Source organism: Plecotus auritus, assembly GCF_963455305.1.
Source record: "Plecotus auritus genome assembly, chromosome: X".
In the NCBI taxonomy this organism is placed as follows: Eukaryota; Metazoa; Chordata; class Mammalia; order Chiroptera; family Vespertilionidae; genus Plecotus; species Plecotus auritus.
Window position 1 is genome coordinate 97569192 of NC_137784.1, and position 19785 is coordinate 97588976.

Sequence of the window (19785 nt, forward strand, 5' to 3'; positions counted from 1 at the left end):
TGCATTGACTGATTTCTTAAATGACTTAGTTTTATTAGTCAGTCACTTAGTTTATTGGCCAGTCACTACCAATAAACCTTGTTACAACAAGGAATGCCTTGCCCCAGTAAATGGAATCTCTCTTAATGCATAAGAATGTACTTTATGTATAGAAGTATTACTTTAAAAGGATAAAGAAGGCACTTTTAAAAACTATTTCCTCCACTTTGGGTTATATTCACACTGAAAAGCTCCCTAACCCCTATATCTTTAATCATACAGATAATTGTGATTACTTCAGTGGGGTTAAGAGAAAGTGATAGGACTATTTTAATGGCCATAAGAAAGAGGAAACTAACTTACTGGTTTTGGGGGACCAAAACAACACTTTGAGAGAGGTTAATTATCTCTTTAAACTCTTTAGAGTGTTCTATGATTCATAAGCTCTAATTTGTATAAGTGGGCACTTTGTAGTATGGTGTTCCCCTTAGTGTATGTATGTAGTAGTTGGTGGATGGGATGGGTATGCTTGTCAGTATGCAAGAGTGGCTAAGGTCACTAGCTCTGGAGCCAAACTACTTGGGTGTAAATCTTGTCTCTACCACTTACCAACTATAAGTTTTTAGCCAAGATACTTAACTGCTGTGTGCCTCAGTTTTCTGTTGGTAAAATGAATTATGATAGTCCTTAACTCACAGGATTGTTGTAAGAATGCCTAGACCACTGCTTAATACAAAGTATATTGTCAATTTTTAGTTATTGTCCTACCAAGCAAAATAGAGGCAGACTCATAGATAGAGAGCAGGCAGACAACTCTGGTGTGTGTGGAGGTGTTAGGGGTGGTGGTGGAGGGATTGAACAAAAAAGAAAAAAAGAGAGAGAACTCATGGACGTGGATTAACAGCATGATGATTGCAGGGGAGGGGTTTGGTGGAGATGGAAGAGGGCATAGAGGTTAAATGGTGATGAAAAAATAAAATAAGGGAGAAGAAGAAAACAACAAAAAAATTTTTTAGTTACTGTTGTAACTAAAATTACACAATAAGGTGACTATAGATTACTCTCATGGCTGTAGAATTCAGTGGAGGAGCTGGGGTTCAAGGCTTGGTAGTATGGCTCCAGTGTCCATGCTTTTAGGTATTGTTAATATACTGCCATCAAGTTTGGAGCCTTTGAAGCCTGAGCTAATAGGATATATTAAAAAGAATTAATTTAAAGTTCTTTAGACATGTCCCATGCCAAGAACCAAATACCCAGAACTGTAACAAGGATTAAAAAATTGTATGTTACCCTGGCTGGTATGGCTCAGTTGGTTGAAGCATCATCCAGTGCACCAAAACGTTGTGGGTTCAATTCCCAGTCAGGGCACATATCCACATTGTGTGTTTGATCCCTGGTCAGGATGTGTACAAGAGGCTATGGATCGATGTTTCACTCTCACATCAATGTTTCTCTCTCCTCCTCCTCCTCCTCCCCCTTCCCCTCTCCCTCCCTCTCCTCTCCTTTCTCCTTTCTCTAAAATCAATTTTTAAAAAATCGTATGTTATTCTTAGGATTGAATGCTGAGGCTTAGAGCACATCAATAATATTAATAAACATGTGTTTTTTGTTTTTAAATTAGGCAACTGCTTTTCCTACAGAAGTCAAAGATTTGACCAAGAGAATTCGTACCGTTCTTATGGCCACTGCTCAAATGAAGGAACATGAGAAAGACCCTGAAATGCTAATTGATCTCCAGTATAGCTTAGCCAAGTCCTATGCAAGCACCCCAGAGCTCAGGAAAACCTGGCTTGATAGCATGGCCAAGATTCATGTAAAAAATGGAGATTTTTCAGAGGTAACTACTTAAGGCTTTGTTCTAAACACAGTTTTGCAAAATCCCTGGAGCATTTTCTAACAGCTCTTTCTTTGTCATCCTTTTTCAGGCAGCAATGTGTTATGTCCATGTAGCAGCTTTGGTTGCAGAGTTTCTTCATCGAAAAAGTAAGATATTTCTGTTATTAGAGATGGGGAGAATTTCAGTTAGTGCAATAGTTTTGATCCTTGTAGCTTGCAACTGTGAATGTGATATAATTGAGCTCTGAAAAATATGTTCATCTTTAGCCTCATTCAACGTTTAACAGAAGTTGTTCTTTAAAAAAACAAAACTGTATTGTTCATTTTGCCTTCTGCTTTCATTCAGAGTTAAATAGCCTGATAGTCAATGTTTATTTTCCAACACTGTCTTCCTTGAAGTCTGCCACAGAATAAATTCTTCTTAAGGCTCATGAGAAGCTCTGGATAATACCCATCACTTATTTTCCCTTCGACTGCCTCAAGTTTACCAACAACTGCCCATAGATATAATCTCCACAGTCGCTTTAGTGCAACAGTACCTTGGTATTAAAGGGTAGTCAGCACAGCATCAAGATGGCCAAATAAGACGCCCCTTGTTTGTCCCCCCCAACAACAATTTGGCATCCATTCATAGACAAAATTGCCTTTGTGGGAGTTAGTGCCTGGGAGGAAAGTTACCAACCACTGCATTAGGTAATAGGCAGACAGATATCAGTCCTGGTTGTGGATCCTGCAATGGCTCATGCACTGGCTCCAGCCCTTCCCAGCTTCAGTCTAGGAGCCCCTGGAGAATACTATCCTATATAATCCTATATAATAAAGAGCTATTATGCAAATGATCATCACGCCCTCACGCTGTCATGCCGTAACAGCTCAGACATAACACTGGGGAGAGAGGAATGGGTACCAGCCAGGCACAAAAGAGCTCACGCGAGAGGAATGGGGCCCAGCCAGGCACAAATGAGCTTGTGAGAGAGGAATGGGGACCAGCCAGGCTGCGGCCTGGAAGAGGGACAAGCTGCCCACCCCACGGTCCAGGGCACCAGCAGCTGGGGCTGTGGCCCGGGAGAGGGACAAGCTGCCCGCCCTGTGGTCCTGGGTGCCAGCAGCTGCGCCTGCACCTACACCTGCAGCCTGGCCCAGGAGAGGGACAAGCTGCACACCCCGCAGTCCCGGGTGCCAGCAGCTGCGGCTGTGGCCTGGGAGAGGAACAAGCCACCCGCTCCACAGTCCCGGGCGCCTGTGGCTGCAGCCCAGGCAAAGCCGCCCACCCACAGTCCCCTGCGGCTGTGGCCAGCCGGGCAAAGCCAGCCCGGATCCTGGGTGCCTGCAGTGGGCCAGAGGGAGGGAAGCCCTGGTCCCAGATGCATGCGACTGGCCAGAGGAGGGAATCCTGGGTCCCGGGTGCGGGGCGAGGCAGAAGCAGTTAGGAGCGATCAGGCCAGCAGGGGAGCAGTTAGGGGCGATCAGGCCAGAAGGGGAGCAGTTAGGGGCGATCAGGCAGGGAGGCAGAGTGGTTAGGGGTGAGCAGGCAGGCAGGCAGGCGAGCGGTTATGAGCCAGCAGTCCCAGATTGCGAGAGGTAGTCGGACATCCCCAGAGGGGTCCTGGTTTGGAGAGAGTGCAGGTTGGGCTGAGGGACCCCCCTGCCGTGCATGACTTTCATGCACCAGGCCTCTAGTCTTATATAATCATCCATAGACAAGAGAGCCTTGGTGGAAATGCAGGAGTTCAATGGAGAAATTCCAGCATGCCACTAGAGTGCGCACACACACACACACACACACACACACACACACACACGCACACACACACACGTTTAAATGCATTGGAGAGGGTAAAGTTTTACTTTATTCATGTCACCCCTTCTCCAAGGTGGCACAGCTTAGTGCCAAGAGAGACTTCTTTCCTGTGATTTCTTTCACGGGAAAAGAGAGAGCATGAGAATGGGCACCTGGCTTCCCCAGATGTACAGGATGCTGCCAAATAGGCTCATTGCTCTTTTGCCCCATCCAGAGTGCTGAGTTGTGAGCTCCATGACTGGGGGTGAGGGCAGGAAGAAGCTGGAAAAGTGGCACATAGGACTCTCAGAAGGCATTAAAGAGACACAGGTCATATACTAGCTCAAGAAACCCATCAATAAGTTGCTAGGGACATTTAGCCTGTGGTTCCCTCCAACTGGCCCATAAGCACCCCCCAGTGTTCCATGTGCCTCAACCACACCTCTCCTATTCTGTAGCCAACTCCTTATGCTTGCTCCTGATGGCAGCAAGAGCAAGCTTTAGCAGACAGCTAGTGAGAACAAGCAAAAAGTAGGCCAGAATCTGTGGGCCAGGGAGAGACCACAAACTTGAACTTTATCACCACTCTTGGGAAAGCACAAATGGAGTCTGTTAGCACCTGGCTCAGTGTGTTGTATGATGGAGAGAAGGCATACCAGCTTACAAATTCTGCCACAAGAGGGAACAAGAAGTATGGAGAAGATGTATCCATAAAAAAATCTGTGCAAGCCTCAGAATCCCTAGCAAGGCAGGTGGAAAGCATTTCTCTCCCAAAGTCAGTCAGTAAAGACAGTTGGAAGTGACTGCTACTTCAAATGTGAAGACAGCAATGCAAGACTTACAGGAGCATGAAAAATTAAGGAAACATGACATTACCAATAACCTTCCAGTAATCAAACTCAAAAACTTGGAGATCTGTAATTTACCTAATAAAGAATTCAAAATAGCTGTTTAAGGAAGCACATTGAGTTACAATAAAATAGAAAGAAAATTCAATGAAATCAGGAAAAAGATACGTGAACAAAATGATGTTAAAAAAGAGCTAGAAATCATTAAAAAAGAACCAAACAAACTCTTGAGCTGAAGAATGCAATGAAGTGAAAAATGGAATAGAGAGCATTACCAGCAGGATCAAACAGAAGAAATAATCTGTGAATTAAAGGGGAGGACCTTTAAAATTATGCAGTCAGAGGAGAAAAAAGAATGAAGAAAGTGTCAACATAAGAAACACCCAAGCCTTGCCCTAACCAGTTTGGCTCAGTAGATAGAGCATTGGCCTGCAGACTGAAGGGTCCCAGGTTCAATTACAGTCAAGGGCATGTACCTTGGTTGCGGGCACATCCCCAGTGGGGGCTGTGCAGGAGGCAGCTAATCAATGTTTCTAACTCTCTATCTCTCTCCCTTCCTCTCTGTAAAAAATCAGTAAATATATTTTTAAAAAAGAAACACCCAAGCCTGTAAAAAATTTTATGAGTTTTTTTTAGCCAAACAGATGATAATTTCTGGGAAGCCAAACTTCAGTGGATTGGGCAAATGCTCCCAAAAATGATAGTTTTGTACCTTATTATACATTACAATCAAAAGAGGAGGAGGAGGAAGTGAAATCCATTGGTGACAGATTAGAGAGGCTGGAGAAAGCAAAGCAGTGGGGTGGGAGACCTCTGGGCATGGATAAAAAGTAAAATAACAGACATAAACATATTTTACCTAGTTGGTTACAGGGTAGATAACAGTCAAAAATTAACATGATAACAATAGTAATGAGGGGATTTATGGTCTCTGCTCTGGTGGTGGTGTGTCTGGAGATGTCCAGAAAATGGAAAGTTACCTTGACATTCCAAAGGCCTGTTATCACAGATGCAAAAGACAACAGACAGGCTCAGGCTCAGTTAAGGTCAAGATTGACTTTTGTCAAGGAAGATTCTAGCCTAGGACATGATTACCTGCTATAAACTGCTTTTAGTTTTAAAAGTTTTAATTTCAGACCATCTTTTATGGTTACTTGAGGTCTCTGAATTTGTAAGGCTGCCACACAGACCTCCCCTGAGCTTGTCAGGTTCACTATGTGGCCCCCTTTTCATCCACATAACTTACAAGGGAACCCCAGTAAGGCTATCAGTGGATTTCTCAGCAGAAACCTTAGCTAGGAGAGAGTGGGATGATATATTTAAAGTGCTAAAAGAAGAAAAAACTGCCAACCAAGAATATTCTATCCAGCAAAGCTGTCCAGAAATGAAGGACAAATACTTTCCTTAGGCAAACAAAGGCTGAAGGAATTCATCACCACTAGACCTGCCTTACAGGAAATGCCAAAAGAAGTTCTTCAAGCTGAAATAAAAGGATGCTAATTAGTAATATGAAAACATGTGAAAAGGATCTCTGTAAATGGATAAAGATGAGGCAACAGAATATACAACAGAATATTATTCAGCCACGAAAAAGAAAGAAATCATGTCATTTGTGACAACAAAGATGGACTCCCCAAGGGCATTATATTAAGTAAGACAGCAAAAGACAAATACTATATGATCTCACTGATATGTGGAATCTAAAAAAGCTAAAGGTCTATAAAAACAGTACAATGGTTTTTATACAACTTTGGCTTTCATTGATGTTGTTCAAAGGGTATAGACTTGCTACTTACAAGATGAATAAGTTCTGGAGACCTAATATATAGCATAGTGATTATAGTTAACAATATATACTTGAAAGTTGCTAAGAGAGTAGATCTTAAATGTTCCCCCGCCCAAAAAAATGGTAATTATGTGTGCTGATTAGCATTACTGTGTTAATTTTTCAGTATGTGTGTGTATGTATCAAATCAACACATGTACTTTAAACTTATACAGTGTTATATATCAAAAAAACAATTGGCAATGGACATTGCAAAGAAATCTCTCACTATCTATCATAATGGCCATGCTACTTCTCTTAAGGCAGTTGAATGAGTAATCTTAGATCAAAATGAAACCATCTTATGGGAGTCATATCACTCTGGTTTTGGCTATGAGAATACAACCATGTTTTGTTTTGTTTTTTAATTACAGAATTTCTGCCAGTAACTATGTATCTTTCATTTCACATCTAAGGCTCAGAGTCTGATTGCCTTTATTAATACCACTCGTGTGGAGAAATTTTTTCTAAACAGAGTCTTCCCAAATTTAGCATCATGATTAAAATGTAGATTCATTTTAGTTATATTTTAAGTTAACACTTGCTCTTTGATACTGGAATTTTTTTCATTCCTCACCCGAGGATATTTTTCTGTTGATTTTTAGAGAGAGGGAAAGACAGAGAGAAATATCGATGTGAGAGAAACACATTGACTGGTTGCCTCCTGCATGAACCCCGACCAGGGCCTGGGCTGAGGAGGAGGCTGCAACCAAGGTACGTGCCCTTGACGGGAATCGAACCCAAGACCCTTTGGTCTGCAGGCCGACACGCTATCCACTGAGCCAAAACCGGCTAGGGCTTTGATACTGAAATTTTTTTGAACAATGCATTTGCTTGCAATTGCTATACTCTAGTTTTCTCCTTTTGGTGCACATGTGAAATTACAGTAAAAAATAAATATTGAAACTGAACACCTGCAATTCCAAATAAACTAACAGATATGAGAATCCTAAACACAGTACTGAATAAATTTTAAGTATATCTTTCAGAGACATTAGGTTTATATTATCTCATCTTTTTAATTAGTAGACATGTGAAATAAGAGTTTTTGTCTGCTAAGTATAAAACTATATTCTTTAGATATTGAAATAGTTAAATATATTAAATGTTTTCCTAGAGTTATTTTTCACAAGTGCAAAGACCCTAAAATGAAACAAAACTCAAGAACTTTTTATCTCCAATCTTAATCCTTAAGCTTTAGAAATATAACTATAGGAGATAAAATAGCAACTAATATAGAATATACATATTGCTGTGGTTTTTTTGGGTGTTAGCATGAGGCAGCTTGCCTGAACACCAAACACTATGACATGTTTCAACAAGTGGAAATAGTGCTTTTAACTAATTATTTAAATATTTATTTCATAATACCTTCAAGGTTTTTTTAGAAGTTATACTTCATAGAAATCAAAGAGCCCTGACTGAGTAGGAAAAAGTGATGTTTTTCATTTTTAATAAAAATAATGTTAAATTTAGGAAAAGTTTACATGTTTATTTATAGGTGCTGTCTATTTTTAAATCTGGACTATGCTACTTGCTTCAACTAGAAAACCTTATTCTAAAATGGTGGCAGTGGGAAAATCCTCAGTCTTTTCCCCGTTAGATTCAATCATTCATTTGATTTAAAACACCTTCTTTTGTTAATTATCTGATCAAACTATGATAGTTATGCTAAAGCAGACTACTAATTTATGGGGGATGAGGACACATATGTAATACCTTAATCAATAAAGAAAGTAAAAAAATAAAACAAGTTAAAAACTGAATCTAACTTGTTATCCAGTCAGAGAACTCCATGATCTAGGCAAGACCTGGATATTCACAGAGTAAATGAAAGTATATTTGAGTGCAGAACTGAAAAAAAAATTTTATTTATAATTTTAAGACAAACTTATTTAACAAAAATAATTGAGTAATTCTGGAGCCCTTTCTTTTCTATCATTAAGTGTCCTTTGATAATGAATGCAAAAGGGAAGGAGAGTTAGCTGTATTATAAATCTCTGGCATATTAATTGCCAAAAAAGTTTGTGTTTTTTTCAAAGTTGTATGCCATTTCTCTTGAAGTCATTATGAAGCATTGTTTATTTAAAAAATTTTTAAATATATTTCTATTGATTTCAGAGAGGAATGGAGAGGGAGAGAGAAAAACATCAATGATGATAGTGAATCATTGATCACCTGCCTCCTGCACACCCCCTACTGGGGATCGAGCCCACAACCAGGCATGTGCCCTTGAGGAGAATCGAACCCGGGACCCTTCAGTCAGCAGGCCAAGGCGCTGTCCACTGAGCCAAACCAGCTAGGGCAGTGGTCGGTAAACTCATTAGTCAACAGAGCCAAATATCAACGGTACAACGATTGAAATTTCTTTTGAGAGCCAAATTTTTTAAACTTAAACTTTTTCTAACACCACTTCTTCAAAATAGACTCGCCCAGGCCATGGTATTTTGTGGAAGAGCCACACTCAAGGGGCCAAAGAGCCGCATGTGGTTCGCGAGCCGCGGTTTGCCAACCACTGAGCTAGGGCATGAAGCATTGTTTAAATCAAGATGGAATGAAATACTACTGACCAGCTGTCGCATTGGAGACAAATTCTCCCTACATAGAATTTTTAAGAAAAAACATAGTTTGACTCGTTGGGACGTTGCCTAAACAAGCAAGGACTTTGGCCCTTGCTCCCCAGGGGTATCTACAGATTCTTTTTCTCATGTTTTAGACACTGAACTGAAAGGGAAAAGGGCGGGGGGAGGTGTACAGTTCTCCCTGCCCCACCCCCAGCCTCAAACATCTTTCCTACAGCCAGAGCTTTAGTTCTTTCTACTAGACAGACCTTAAGGATTATCATTCTCTTCCTTTTACCAAAATTACCTTGAGGTGGTGATACTGGGTGTTATTCTCATCCCAAAAATATAAAATAACAGATCCAAATGTCTTTACTTCTGTTTTGTCTGAAAACCTCAAAATGTTCTAAATCTCATTCTCTGGAGGTCAGACTTTATGTATCTCTTTCTGAGTGAGGGCACAACTGTTTTCTCCCAGTGAATTCCAGAGTCAAGTTCTGCATTCTTCCACCACCACATAGCACCCAAGATTCAGCAGAGCTTTAGGCCCGTAGGGCTCCCCCATCAACCCTGGAAAATGAATTTTCTTTCCCAGATAGTCTGTTATTTTCATTCCTTATAGGGTAATGTTGGTCCCTTTCCCAAGTTTTTGTACTCAGGATCTAGTAGTTTAGGTTCTACAAAGCTTTTTATTCCCCAGTGCCTTACCAATCATGGATTTTTTTTTCCTTTTTGGCCCTCCCTTCAGGACTTTTACGTCTTACCCTTCTTCTGACTAGCGGTCTTATTTTATTAAGGGTTGGACAGTTTGTATCTTGTTTTCCCTAGGATAGCAGTCAGGAATACAGAAGTGACAGCTGTTTATGAAGGGTAAGGTCAGGAATCCAGGTCCCATACTAGAAATATCGATAGACTCTCCAAGACCACTTTATCAAATGCTACGTAGGGCTTTGTGAGATTCCTCCAATACATGCCTCCTTCTCTTGTGATATATACACTGGTTACTTCTAGATTCAGTAACTTGTTTCATCTGAAAATCTTTCTGGAACTAAGGGAAATCAGAATTTTCCCCCAAGTATTTTTAAGACGGTAACTAACAAAAGGGCCCTCATATCCTTGGATGTGGGTGTTGATAACGTAAGCAAAAAGGAGATATAGTCTCATCTAGGTAGAGAGATATCGTCAGGCATAGGAACCACATAGCACACTTAAGCAAAAATAGTGGACTCTGAAGTTGAAAATCACGCTAGAAGCCTTTATACCAGATGATGTAGACATAACCTCCAAAAGTAGATGTTGACCTGTTTCTGAGAAGATACCTAATTACCCTCCTTCTAAAAGGCACTCTCCCAAGATGCTTTGGCCTCATCTGATCACGGGCATTTTGTCCTCCCCCAAATCACAGCATTATATACTTCATTGAAGAAGGAAATGATGAAAATCCCTAGATTTGGGAATCACTTAAAGTAATAATCTCCTCAGAGCAGACAGGAATTTTTCCCCCAGCCATGGACTAGCAGCCTGAGGCCTTCAGGGATTGACCCCTTTCCTTTGTAAAGACTACATTCTGTATCTCTTACTCAAGTTTTTTTTTCTTTCATAATTGAGATCTTATCAATTGTTTTGAGGATAAGTACACAGACATTTCAGTTTGTACACAATTCTTAACTTTCGTATCCAAAATCTAAAAAGTTATGTAGTTGTGATTCTTTTCTAAACAGTTATTTCAGCGACTTCCCAGCTTAAAATGTGCAGTTAGCTAAACTGCACATTTTAAGCTGGAAAGTCGCCAAAATAACTGTTTAGAATTTTCCTTAATAGAGTATCAAGTACCAATATCTTCAAATGTTGATATGCTGTTACGTCAAAGTCCCACTAGTTCACAATTTAATATCATATGCTCTAGATAATCAAATCTTCAGTCTTTCACAGCACATTAACAAAGTTACTAGGAAAACTGGAACTACTACACCAAAATTGTTACAGATGCACAAAATCCTGAAAGGGAGAGGCCAAGATCAAGGAGTGGTTTTTTTAGGAAACAGTTCTACCAAAAACATGAGAATAGAAGTTTTTATAGGATATAAAAATGACCCCATCTATGGAATGTTAAGCTGACACCCAAGATAATCAAAGCCTCTCCCTTATTCAATATCCCACTATTTTCTGGTTGTCCCCCCCAAAAAAGAAATCCAGCAAAAAAAGCTAAATTTAGACTTAAAAAATAGGATGAGGTGGAATTCCCTCCTTCTTAAAAATGTTTCTAGAGCTACTACAAACATTGCATTTCCAAAATAGTTGATAAAAATATTCCTCTGGATTATACAAGGGAGACAGGGACCACTGATGAGACATGGTACATGATATTAATCAGACCTGGCTTCTTTCTCTTCTGCTACATCCAAGGCTGGACTCCCCTTATTTTTAGTTTCTCCATTTTCTGCAGATCTTTAGGTTCCTGGTTAGCCACTTTGGCCTGTTTTCCCTTTGCTCTCCCCCTTTTGTTTGTACTTTTTTTGTTTCCACTTTTGCAGGAGCAGATTTAGCTGACAAGCTTGCCCATCTCCTCTTGGGCTCCTTCACTGTCCCCTTGGTGGAACTGACCTTTCTCTTGGCATTATGGCTTCGGGGGCAGGCGAGTGCCGACAACCTTCTGAAACCTGGGCTGCCTGGCTGCTGCCCCTTCTCCCACTGCCCAACCCTCCATGGGGGTGGTTTCTCTCAAGTTTTGGGGCCTTGTTCCTTACTGCTTAGCTCTTAACTTCATAGAGATGATCAAGTGGAAGGTTTTCTCCTAAATTTGAGACATTTTACTGCAGGACTACTCTGAGTGCCCTGCGGACCAGCTGCCAGTCTGAGACCAATAGGGAGGAATGTTGTCCTGAATGCAAATCAACTGTGTCACTGAGCACAATGTTTAGCTCAGCTGACTTTTGTTTTTCTTTTCATGGAAAGACTGTCGAAGAAGGAAATGAATTGATTTACATTCTGGTGTGGGTTCCGTATCTTGTTGCGGTCAGTACTTTGAAGAGAAGTCCGTAACAGACCATTTTAGGCATGCTTATCTTCAGAAATGAAGTGTGTCATACTCTCAAATGAAGTGTGTCATACTCTCAAAAGAAGTGCTCTTTCTTCAGTGGTTTTTATTAGCTAACGTGCTTGAACAGAAACAGTTCTAAAGTCCAGTAAATCTCATTATTTCTGACACACCTTCTGCCTTAACAGAAATCCACTGACCATCCCCTATGTGTTTCTCCATTCCTGACAAAGCACTTTAAAGTAACTCCATCTTCCCTCACCAGAATTCCATCTCTCTAATAACAGTGTGGTTCTTACTTGATAACCCATGTTGTATCAAGCATCTTATCAGAAGATATATGTATGTCTTATTAGCTTTCATTTAGACAAGAAGAGTTGGCAAACTCCAAGCCCTGTTACATGACCTTTTCCCACAAGAATTCTGAGAAATCGCAATATGTAGTTTGACTTTCTTAAACCTTCCTTATTCCTTATCCTACCTCTCACCCGGGATGCTTACCAGATATTTAGCTGTGAGTAGTTATTATTTCTAAGCATCACTTAGAGAGATTGTAGAATAGGTTTTTCTAGATTGCAATCTAGATTGTAGAATAGATTGCAATAGGAGTTTGTTCCCTTTGTGACCAGCTACTTTTCACTGACTAGCAGATTCTGTCATAAGGAGGCTGAATTTTCCTTAACTCTAAAGGAAAGGTAAAAGTAGCAACAACAGGAGTTGTTGGACATCTTCCTCTGTCCAGAATCTGTAGGGCAACCATGTAGTCTTCTATACCTGAACTCCTCCTGCCTGACAGTGACAATTTGGTCCACGATCCTACAGCACCTGTTCTCAGCTTGAACTCGCTTCCTACTTCCCAGGGATCCAGCTGCAGAGTCGTTTACTATACCAGCTGGCAGCAATTATTTTATTCTATTTTGGGAAAGCTAGTATATTTTTGGCAGCTTTGTTTGGTAATAACAATTCATTGAATACTATTTCTTTTTTTAATCTTCACCCGAGGATATTTTTCCATTGATTTTTAGAGAGAGGGAAAGACAGAGAGAAACATTGATGTGAGAGAAACACATCGATTGGTTGCATCTTGCACGTACCCTAACCAGGGCCCTGGCGGGGGAGGAGTCTGCAACTGCGGTACATGCCCTTGACTGGAATCAAACCCAGGACCCTTCGGTCTGCAGGCCTACGCTCTATCCACTGAGCTAAACTGACTAGGGCTTGAATACTTCTTATATGCTAGGTTCTGTTCTAAACAGTTTACTTTCATTTAATTATCATAAGGTAACTATCTCTGTTTTACAGATGTTGAGACCTTTTATAGTCTTAGAGAGATAAACGTCTAAAAGCACACAATTAGTGACAGAAGTGGGTCTATCTAACTCCAAGTCTCTGTTTCTTCTATGTCCTGTCCTGTTTTTCCAACAATGCTTCATACTTTCTATCTGTTTTATTTTATTTTATTAAAATACTAGAGGCCCGATGCACGAAATTCGTGCAAGAGGCTCAGCCCCAGCTGCCTTGCCAGCCCAGCTGCCTTGGCCAGCCCTCGGCTTCATCAGGAATGTCATCCAGACGGTCGTTCTGCTGTTCAATCTAATTGGCATATTAGCTCTTTATTTTATAGGATGTTTATTTTATTTATATCAGAGAGAGGAAGGGAGAGAGAAAGAGAGACAGAAATATCAATGATGAGAGAGAATTATCTATCAGCTGCCTTCTGCATGCCCCCCACTGGGGACCAAGCCTGCAACCCAGGAATGTGTCCTGACTGGGAATCAAACCAAGAGCTCCTGGTTCATAGGTAGATGATGCTCAACTACTGAGCTGCTCCATTGGGCGCCATCTGTTTTATTTTTCTGCCTGTCTTACAAGTCCTAGGTTAGGCCTCCCACAACAACCGACTTTTCCCAAAAAATTTCCAATAAAGTCAGGAGCTACAGATGGTTACAGAAACTCTTTCAGTGATTACCTGAAAACTACATGCCCTCCTTGTTTAGGTGAGACCATAGTTGAACACAGGATGAAATTATTTATAACAGTTTTCAGATCTCACTAGAGAAACATTTATTGTACTAGCCAGTGAAAATGATATGTAGTCGGAAAATGAAACTTAGTTGTAAATAAGTTGAGCTCACTTTTTAGGGAAAAGACTGGTAGAATGTGTAGCAGATGAAAATAATTTATTTAAAAAATTGTAACTGAAAATTGTACTTATGCCTTTGATCCTCACAAAAAATATCCATGTTTATTTTTAAGAGTAACCAATTACAGTAAGGCTGTTATTTACAATACACTTTCTTATATAAATTTACTTCACTGGTTTTTTTTTGTTCACGCAGAATTATTCCCTAATGGATGTGCAGCCTTCAAGAAAATTACTCCCAATATAGATGAAGAAGGAGCAATGAAAGAAGATGCTGGAATGATGGATGTCCATTATACTGAAGTAAGATTCCAGGGCCTGCATTGCCAGTTATATAAATTTAACTTCTTAAATATATGTTTATTTAACAATTATTACAACTAACTTAATTTGGAAGATAACTAAGGGTTGATGAACTGTAAGCATTAAGACTGCCCAGAGCAATGATGTTCCTGTTAGGAATGTGGAGAGCCCTGTCTCTGGAACTCTTCCTATTGTCTGGTTTTAGAAATGCAACATTTATTATCCTCAAATCACTGTCACATTAACCAGATCAGGGTCAGCATAGTTTGGAGAATCTTCCATTAAAATATTGTTAAGGTAATAGTTAAGCAGAGGATCCATACAAGTATTTTTGAAATGGAAAATTTCTACTATAAACTTCATATGGATAGCAAATGGATTCAGTTGTCAGTCAACAAATATTTACTGAGCACTGACTTATGAGCAAGGCTCTGGACTTGATGATATAGGAGCTATCAAATAAATAGATATGTCTGATCTCTGACCTCTAATGTCTACCTGAGAGAGAAGACACCATCACGAAATGAAAAAAGACAGTGCCATTTGAATAATATAAACAGTATGTTCCATGAAAAGTCAAAGGTGAAAGAGATGCCTTTGAGCTGAGGTAGAACAAAGGAGGTATTAGATTAGAGAGGGGTTTGAAGAATGAGTTCATCCTGAAGGCGTACTAACAGGAGAAGAGCAGGGACAAAAGTGGTGGGAAAGTATAAGGCACGTTTTAGGCACAAGTAAGTGGATCCTTAGGACTAAACCAGGGGTTTGTATAGAGAAAAGTAGTGTCTGAGGTCTTGAATATTTGGGCTTTATTCATTAGACTGTTGAATTGCTATTAAAGGTTTTTGAGCCGAATCATGACAAGGTCAAAGCAAAGAAGAAGAAAGGTTAATTCAGTGGTAATATGTATTAGAAGTAGATAGATAGGGGCTAGAAGAGGCAGAGGCTAGAGAGAGGGCTACCCTAAGGGTCCAGATGTGATGCAGTTGAGTTGGGGCCTAAACCCAGATAGTGACTGATTCAGGCAACACTTTGACACAAAGAGGAAAACTTGCTGGCTGTGGAAGGGGAAGAGTCAAAGTAGCTCTGAGGTTTTAGGTTTGGATATTAGAAAAAAAAATGATAGATGGATGATTTTACAGGGAAGATTATGAATTCAGTTTTTGATGTGTGTTGAATTTGAGTAAAGGGTTATAAAAATGGAAATAAACATTAGGCCATGAGACATTCAGAACTGGACCTAAGCAGAGAGATCAGGATTGGAAATCCGCATCTAGAAGTCATATCTGTGTAAGAATCAAAGCAGAGTGAGGATGGGAGATAATATAGCAAATGAAGACCAGAGGACTAAGGACTGAACCATACAGAAGTTCACAACTGAAGAATGGGAACATGAAAAAAAGAGAAAAATGAAAAGCAGAGAGATTTAAGGGATTGTAGTCCCATATGAATACATTTTTAAGTTGTATTAAGAAACACAAGAAGCAGTCAGATTAAAGTGATAGAGACACACTTCATAAATACTTTATGAGTTGTTTTTTTATAATACAAACAAATCTCAATTAGTTCTAGTTTACTTAAGCTAAAATGATATGCCTGGAACCTTTACCTACTGTTTCTGTATGGGTCTGTCTCCTGGTCAGTAAAATAAAGATAGTAATACTACCCTGGTTACTTCACAATAAATCTGAAGGCTCTTTATAAGTCATTAAGTGCTGCATAAATGTCAGGCTTTATCACTGACTTACTTGAGAGTGAGGTTTCCTTTTATGCCCAAAATCTAGAAGGGTATCTAGATTAAAACATGTTTGCTGAATTAATCATAACAGAATCAAGATACTTGAATTTTAATTCCAGTTCATTACCTGACTGTGACCCTTTGGGTAAATTAATTCACTTTTTGAATCTTAGATGATTTTCCATAGAATTCCAGTTTTATGACATTGATTTCTAAGTTTATTTAAATGAAAAATACAAGTGGTTGTCCATTTAATGCAGGGGTTGGGAACCTGATTTCTGCCAAGGGCCATTTGGATATTTATAACATTCTTGGGCCATATAAAATTACCAACTTAAAAATTAGCCTGCCAGTAAAGCATCAAACAGACTGTCAAATTACAGTGGTAAGGTTAGGGAGAGGTGGGGGAAATAAGAGATCAACTGAAGGACTTATATGCATGTATATAAGAGTAAGCAACGGATACAAAACATTGGGGGGTGAGGGCATGTATGGGAGTGGGGTGGGGGTGGGGGGCAATGGTAAGATATGTACACATATAATACCTTAATAAAAATTTGAAAAAAAAAAAAAAAAAAATTAGCCTGCTATATTTGGTCAAACATCTAATTAACTCACCCCTAATATTTTGGCAGGGCCAGACCAAATGATATCATGGGCCTTATATGGCCTATGGGCTGGACGTTCCCCACCCCTGATTTAGTGCCTGTATTAAAATACATGAGTTAAACCAATAATAATAAAATTTAATTCAGACCTCCTCAGTTTGGAACAAACAATTTACCCCTTTTCAAAGATAATCCTTCTCAGTATATTAACATTTGTAAGTATAGTTAACATCTTCATTATATGCATAAACAAAACAAATGAATGTAGTTTACTATTGTCAACGTTCGTTTCATATTTTTAAGAACAGTTTTAATTTTAAATATTTCAAGTATTTGATTTCAAAACTATAGTTACACAAATATAATCCTTTGTATTTCATTTAAATTAGTACAGTCTGTTTATTCTTTGCTAACTTGAAATGGTTCATAATTTATTTGCCCAGAACTCTAAAACTATTTTTAATTCCTGATTACATTTTTTCTCTTAATGCAGGAAGTTTTGCTGGAGTTGCTAGAACAATGTGTGGATGGCTTATGGAAAGCAGAACGTTATGAAGTAATTTCTGAGATTTCCAAGCTGATCATTCCAATTTATGAGAAACGCCGTGAGTTTGAGGTAAGCATGTTTGTATCATTGCCCATTTTTGTTGAATTGTGAGAGTTCTTTATATTTTCTAGATATTAAATCTGTAATTTAATATTTTATTTTGGTCTTGGAAAAAGTAGTAATATAGTTAATGTTACTATTACTATATGACCTCTGAAGAATAGAAGGTTAATTGTATGATGACATTTCCTTCTTATCCTAGAATATAAATACTTAATGTATCACTTTGACACATTTGTCCACTTGGGAAGTTACAATCCTTAAAAATACTGTTCAGCCCTAGCTGGTTTGGCTCAGTGGATAGAGTGTCGGCCTGCTGACTGAAGGGTCCCAGGTTCGATTCCGGTCAAGGGCACATGCCTGGGTTGTAGGTTCGATCCCCAGTAGGGGTCATGCAGAAGGCAGCCAATCAATGATTCTCTCTCATCATTGATGTCTCTCTCTCTCTCTCTCTCTCTCTCTCTCTCTCTCTCTCTCTCTCTCTCTCTCCCCCCCCCCCCCCCGCTCCCTTCCTCTCTGAAATCAATAAAAATATATTTTTTAAATATGCTGTTCAGCCCTAACTGGTTTGGCTCAGTGGATAGAGCATCAGCCTGTGGATTGAAGGGTCCCAGATTTGATTCCGGTCAAGGGCATGTACCTTGGTTGTGGGCACATCCCCGGTAGGGAGAGTGCAGGAGGCAGCTGATCGATGTTTCTCTCTCATCGATGTTTCTAACACTCTATCCCTCTCCCTTCCTCTCTATAAAAAATCAATAAAATATATTTAAAAATAAAATAAGAGACATTCCTCTGTTTTAAAAAAAAATGCTGTTCAATCCTCAGAATCTTACCTTATATTTACATAAATGTTCCAATTGAAATTAAGGGTAAGACATCCAAAATATAAATTTAGATTATAACAGTGGTTCTGAAACCAGAGGTTCTTTCTAGCCACCTCTCTAATTTCCCTCAGGGCATAAAAAATCAATGTTGACTTCACTAAACCTTCACTTTAAAAAGCTATTGAATTTTCATGTTGCCCCAGAGGAGGCATAGACTTGATTCTATTCTTTGCAATTCTATGGTGGGGACTAAAGGTGCTGGCAGGTGACAATTGGAGAGGTAATAGGACACTAGTAATAGTTCTATTATGAGTTTTTCCAATTTAGTTTGCCAGATAAAGTTATTGATAAAGGGTAGTTCATAAAGAATAGTAGTATAATTGACAGCTGTTGCCACCAACATTTAACAGGATTTTTCTGTATTTTTGTCTCTGAGTCCACATCATAATTTCTACCCCTTCTGTGCCAGCAAGGGTTCATTTAGGATTCAAGCCATTTCTTTTAAAAAAGCAAAGCTATTTATATTTAAATATAGCAAGCAGGTAGATAGTCTTTCTTTATTGAAGAAGTTTCCAAGACTAAGAATACAGGTACTTAATATCATCATCTGGATAGTGTTCTAATCTCCTCTCTAAACTGGCTCTGATCAAACTCACATCTTCTTCTCAGGTTCTGGGTCTTTCTCTCTTTGCCATACTTTTGGTGTATATGAGGCATGCCTGAAAAATTATAGTGGAGGTCAAGTGATTGTGTTAATAAGCAAGAGTTAAATAAATCTAGGTCATCTAGATGGAAAAGAATAGCCTATATGACAAGAATTGGCATTGCCCCTCCTATCAATACATTACATCCTAAGAACCTTAGTGAAAGGTTTCAAAATATCTACTTTCTTTCTTGCTCTTAGGTTAAAGATCAAGCCATTAGAAATCCATGGAGCACTTTGCTACTCAATCAACTAATAGTGAGGAAAGGAAAATATATCTTCCCTACACATTAAAGGAAACAATATTTTTTTAATAGTTTTCTTGTAGAGATGTAAGGGCCTGTGTAGATCCCCAAGCATTGTGCATGTGATAAAGTAATTGTTTTTAGGATGTTGGTATGTATCTTTATGGGATAGGCTGGAAAATGTCAAAGGTAACAACCATAAAGGTAAGGAAAATTTCCTTCAAATTGAGCTCAAATGCAGGAAATAATATGGAAAGAATGCCTTCTATGCTCTCCTTTTTTTATTGAGATGAAATTCACATAACATACAATTAACCATTTTAAAATGCACAATTCAGTGGCATTTAGTGCATTAATGATAGTGTACACCCACCACCTCTCTTTAGTTTTGAAATGTTCTCATCACCCTGGAAAAACACCCCATACTCATTTTATAACAACCACTGTGCACTCATCCACCATCCTCTAATCTGCTTTCTGTTTCTATGGGTTTACCTATTCTGGATATGCCATATAAGAAGGATTAATTCAAGATGTGACCTTTTGTGTCTGGCTTTTTTCACTTAGTATAATGTTTGTAGCATGTATCAGAACGTTATTTCTTTTTATGTCTGAATGGTATTTCACAATTTGTTTATCCATTTATCCACTGACAGACATTTGGGTGGTTTCCACCTTTTGACAATTAGGAATAGTGCTTTTGTAAGCATTCATTTGTAAATTTCTGTATGGACATATTTTCATTTATCTT

The 19785-nt window shown here is 39.1% G+C and overlaps 1 protein-coding gene across 1 annotated transcript in view; it reads left to right on the top strand.

The window, feature by feature from the left end:
- Positions 1 to 19785, top strand: part of DOCK11 (dedicator of cytokinesis 11) — a 199379-nt gene that overhangs the window by 163573 nt on the left and 16021 nt on the right. The window contains exons 43-46 of the mRNA XM_080653538.1: positions 1601 to 1816; positions 1905 to 1962; positions 14206 to 14312; positions 17149 to 17271. Coding sequence (XP_080509664.1) covers positions 1601 to 1816; positions 1905 to 1962; positions 14206 to 14312; positions 17149 to 17271 — 504 coding nt within the window. The remainder of the gene's footprint in view (positions 1 to 1600; positions 1817 to 1904; positions 1963 to 14205; positions 14313 to 17148; positions 17272 to 19785) is intronic.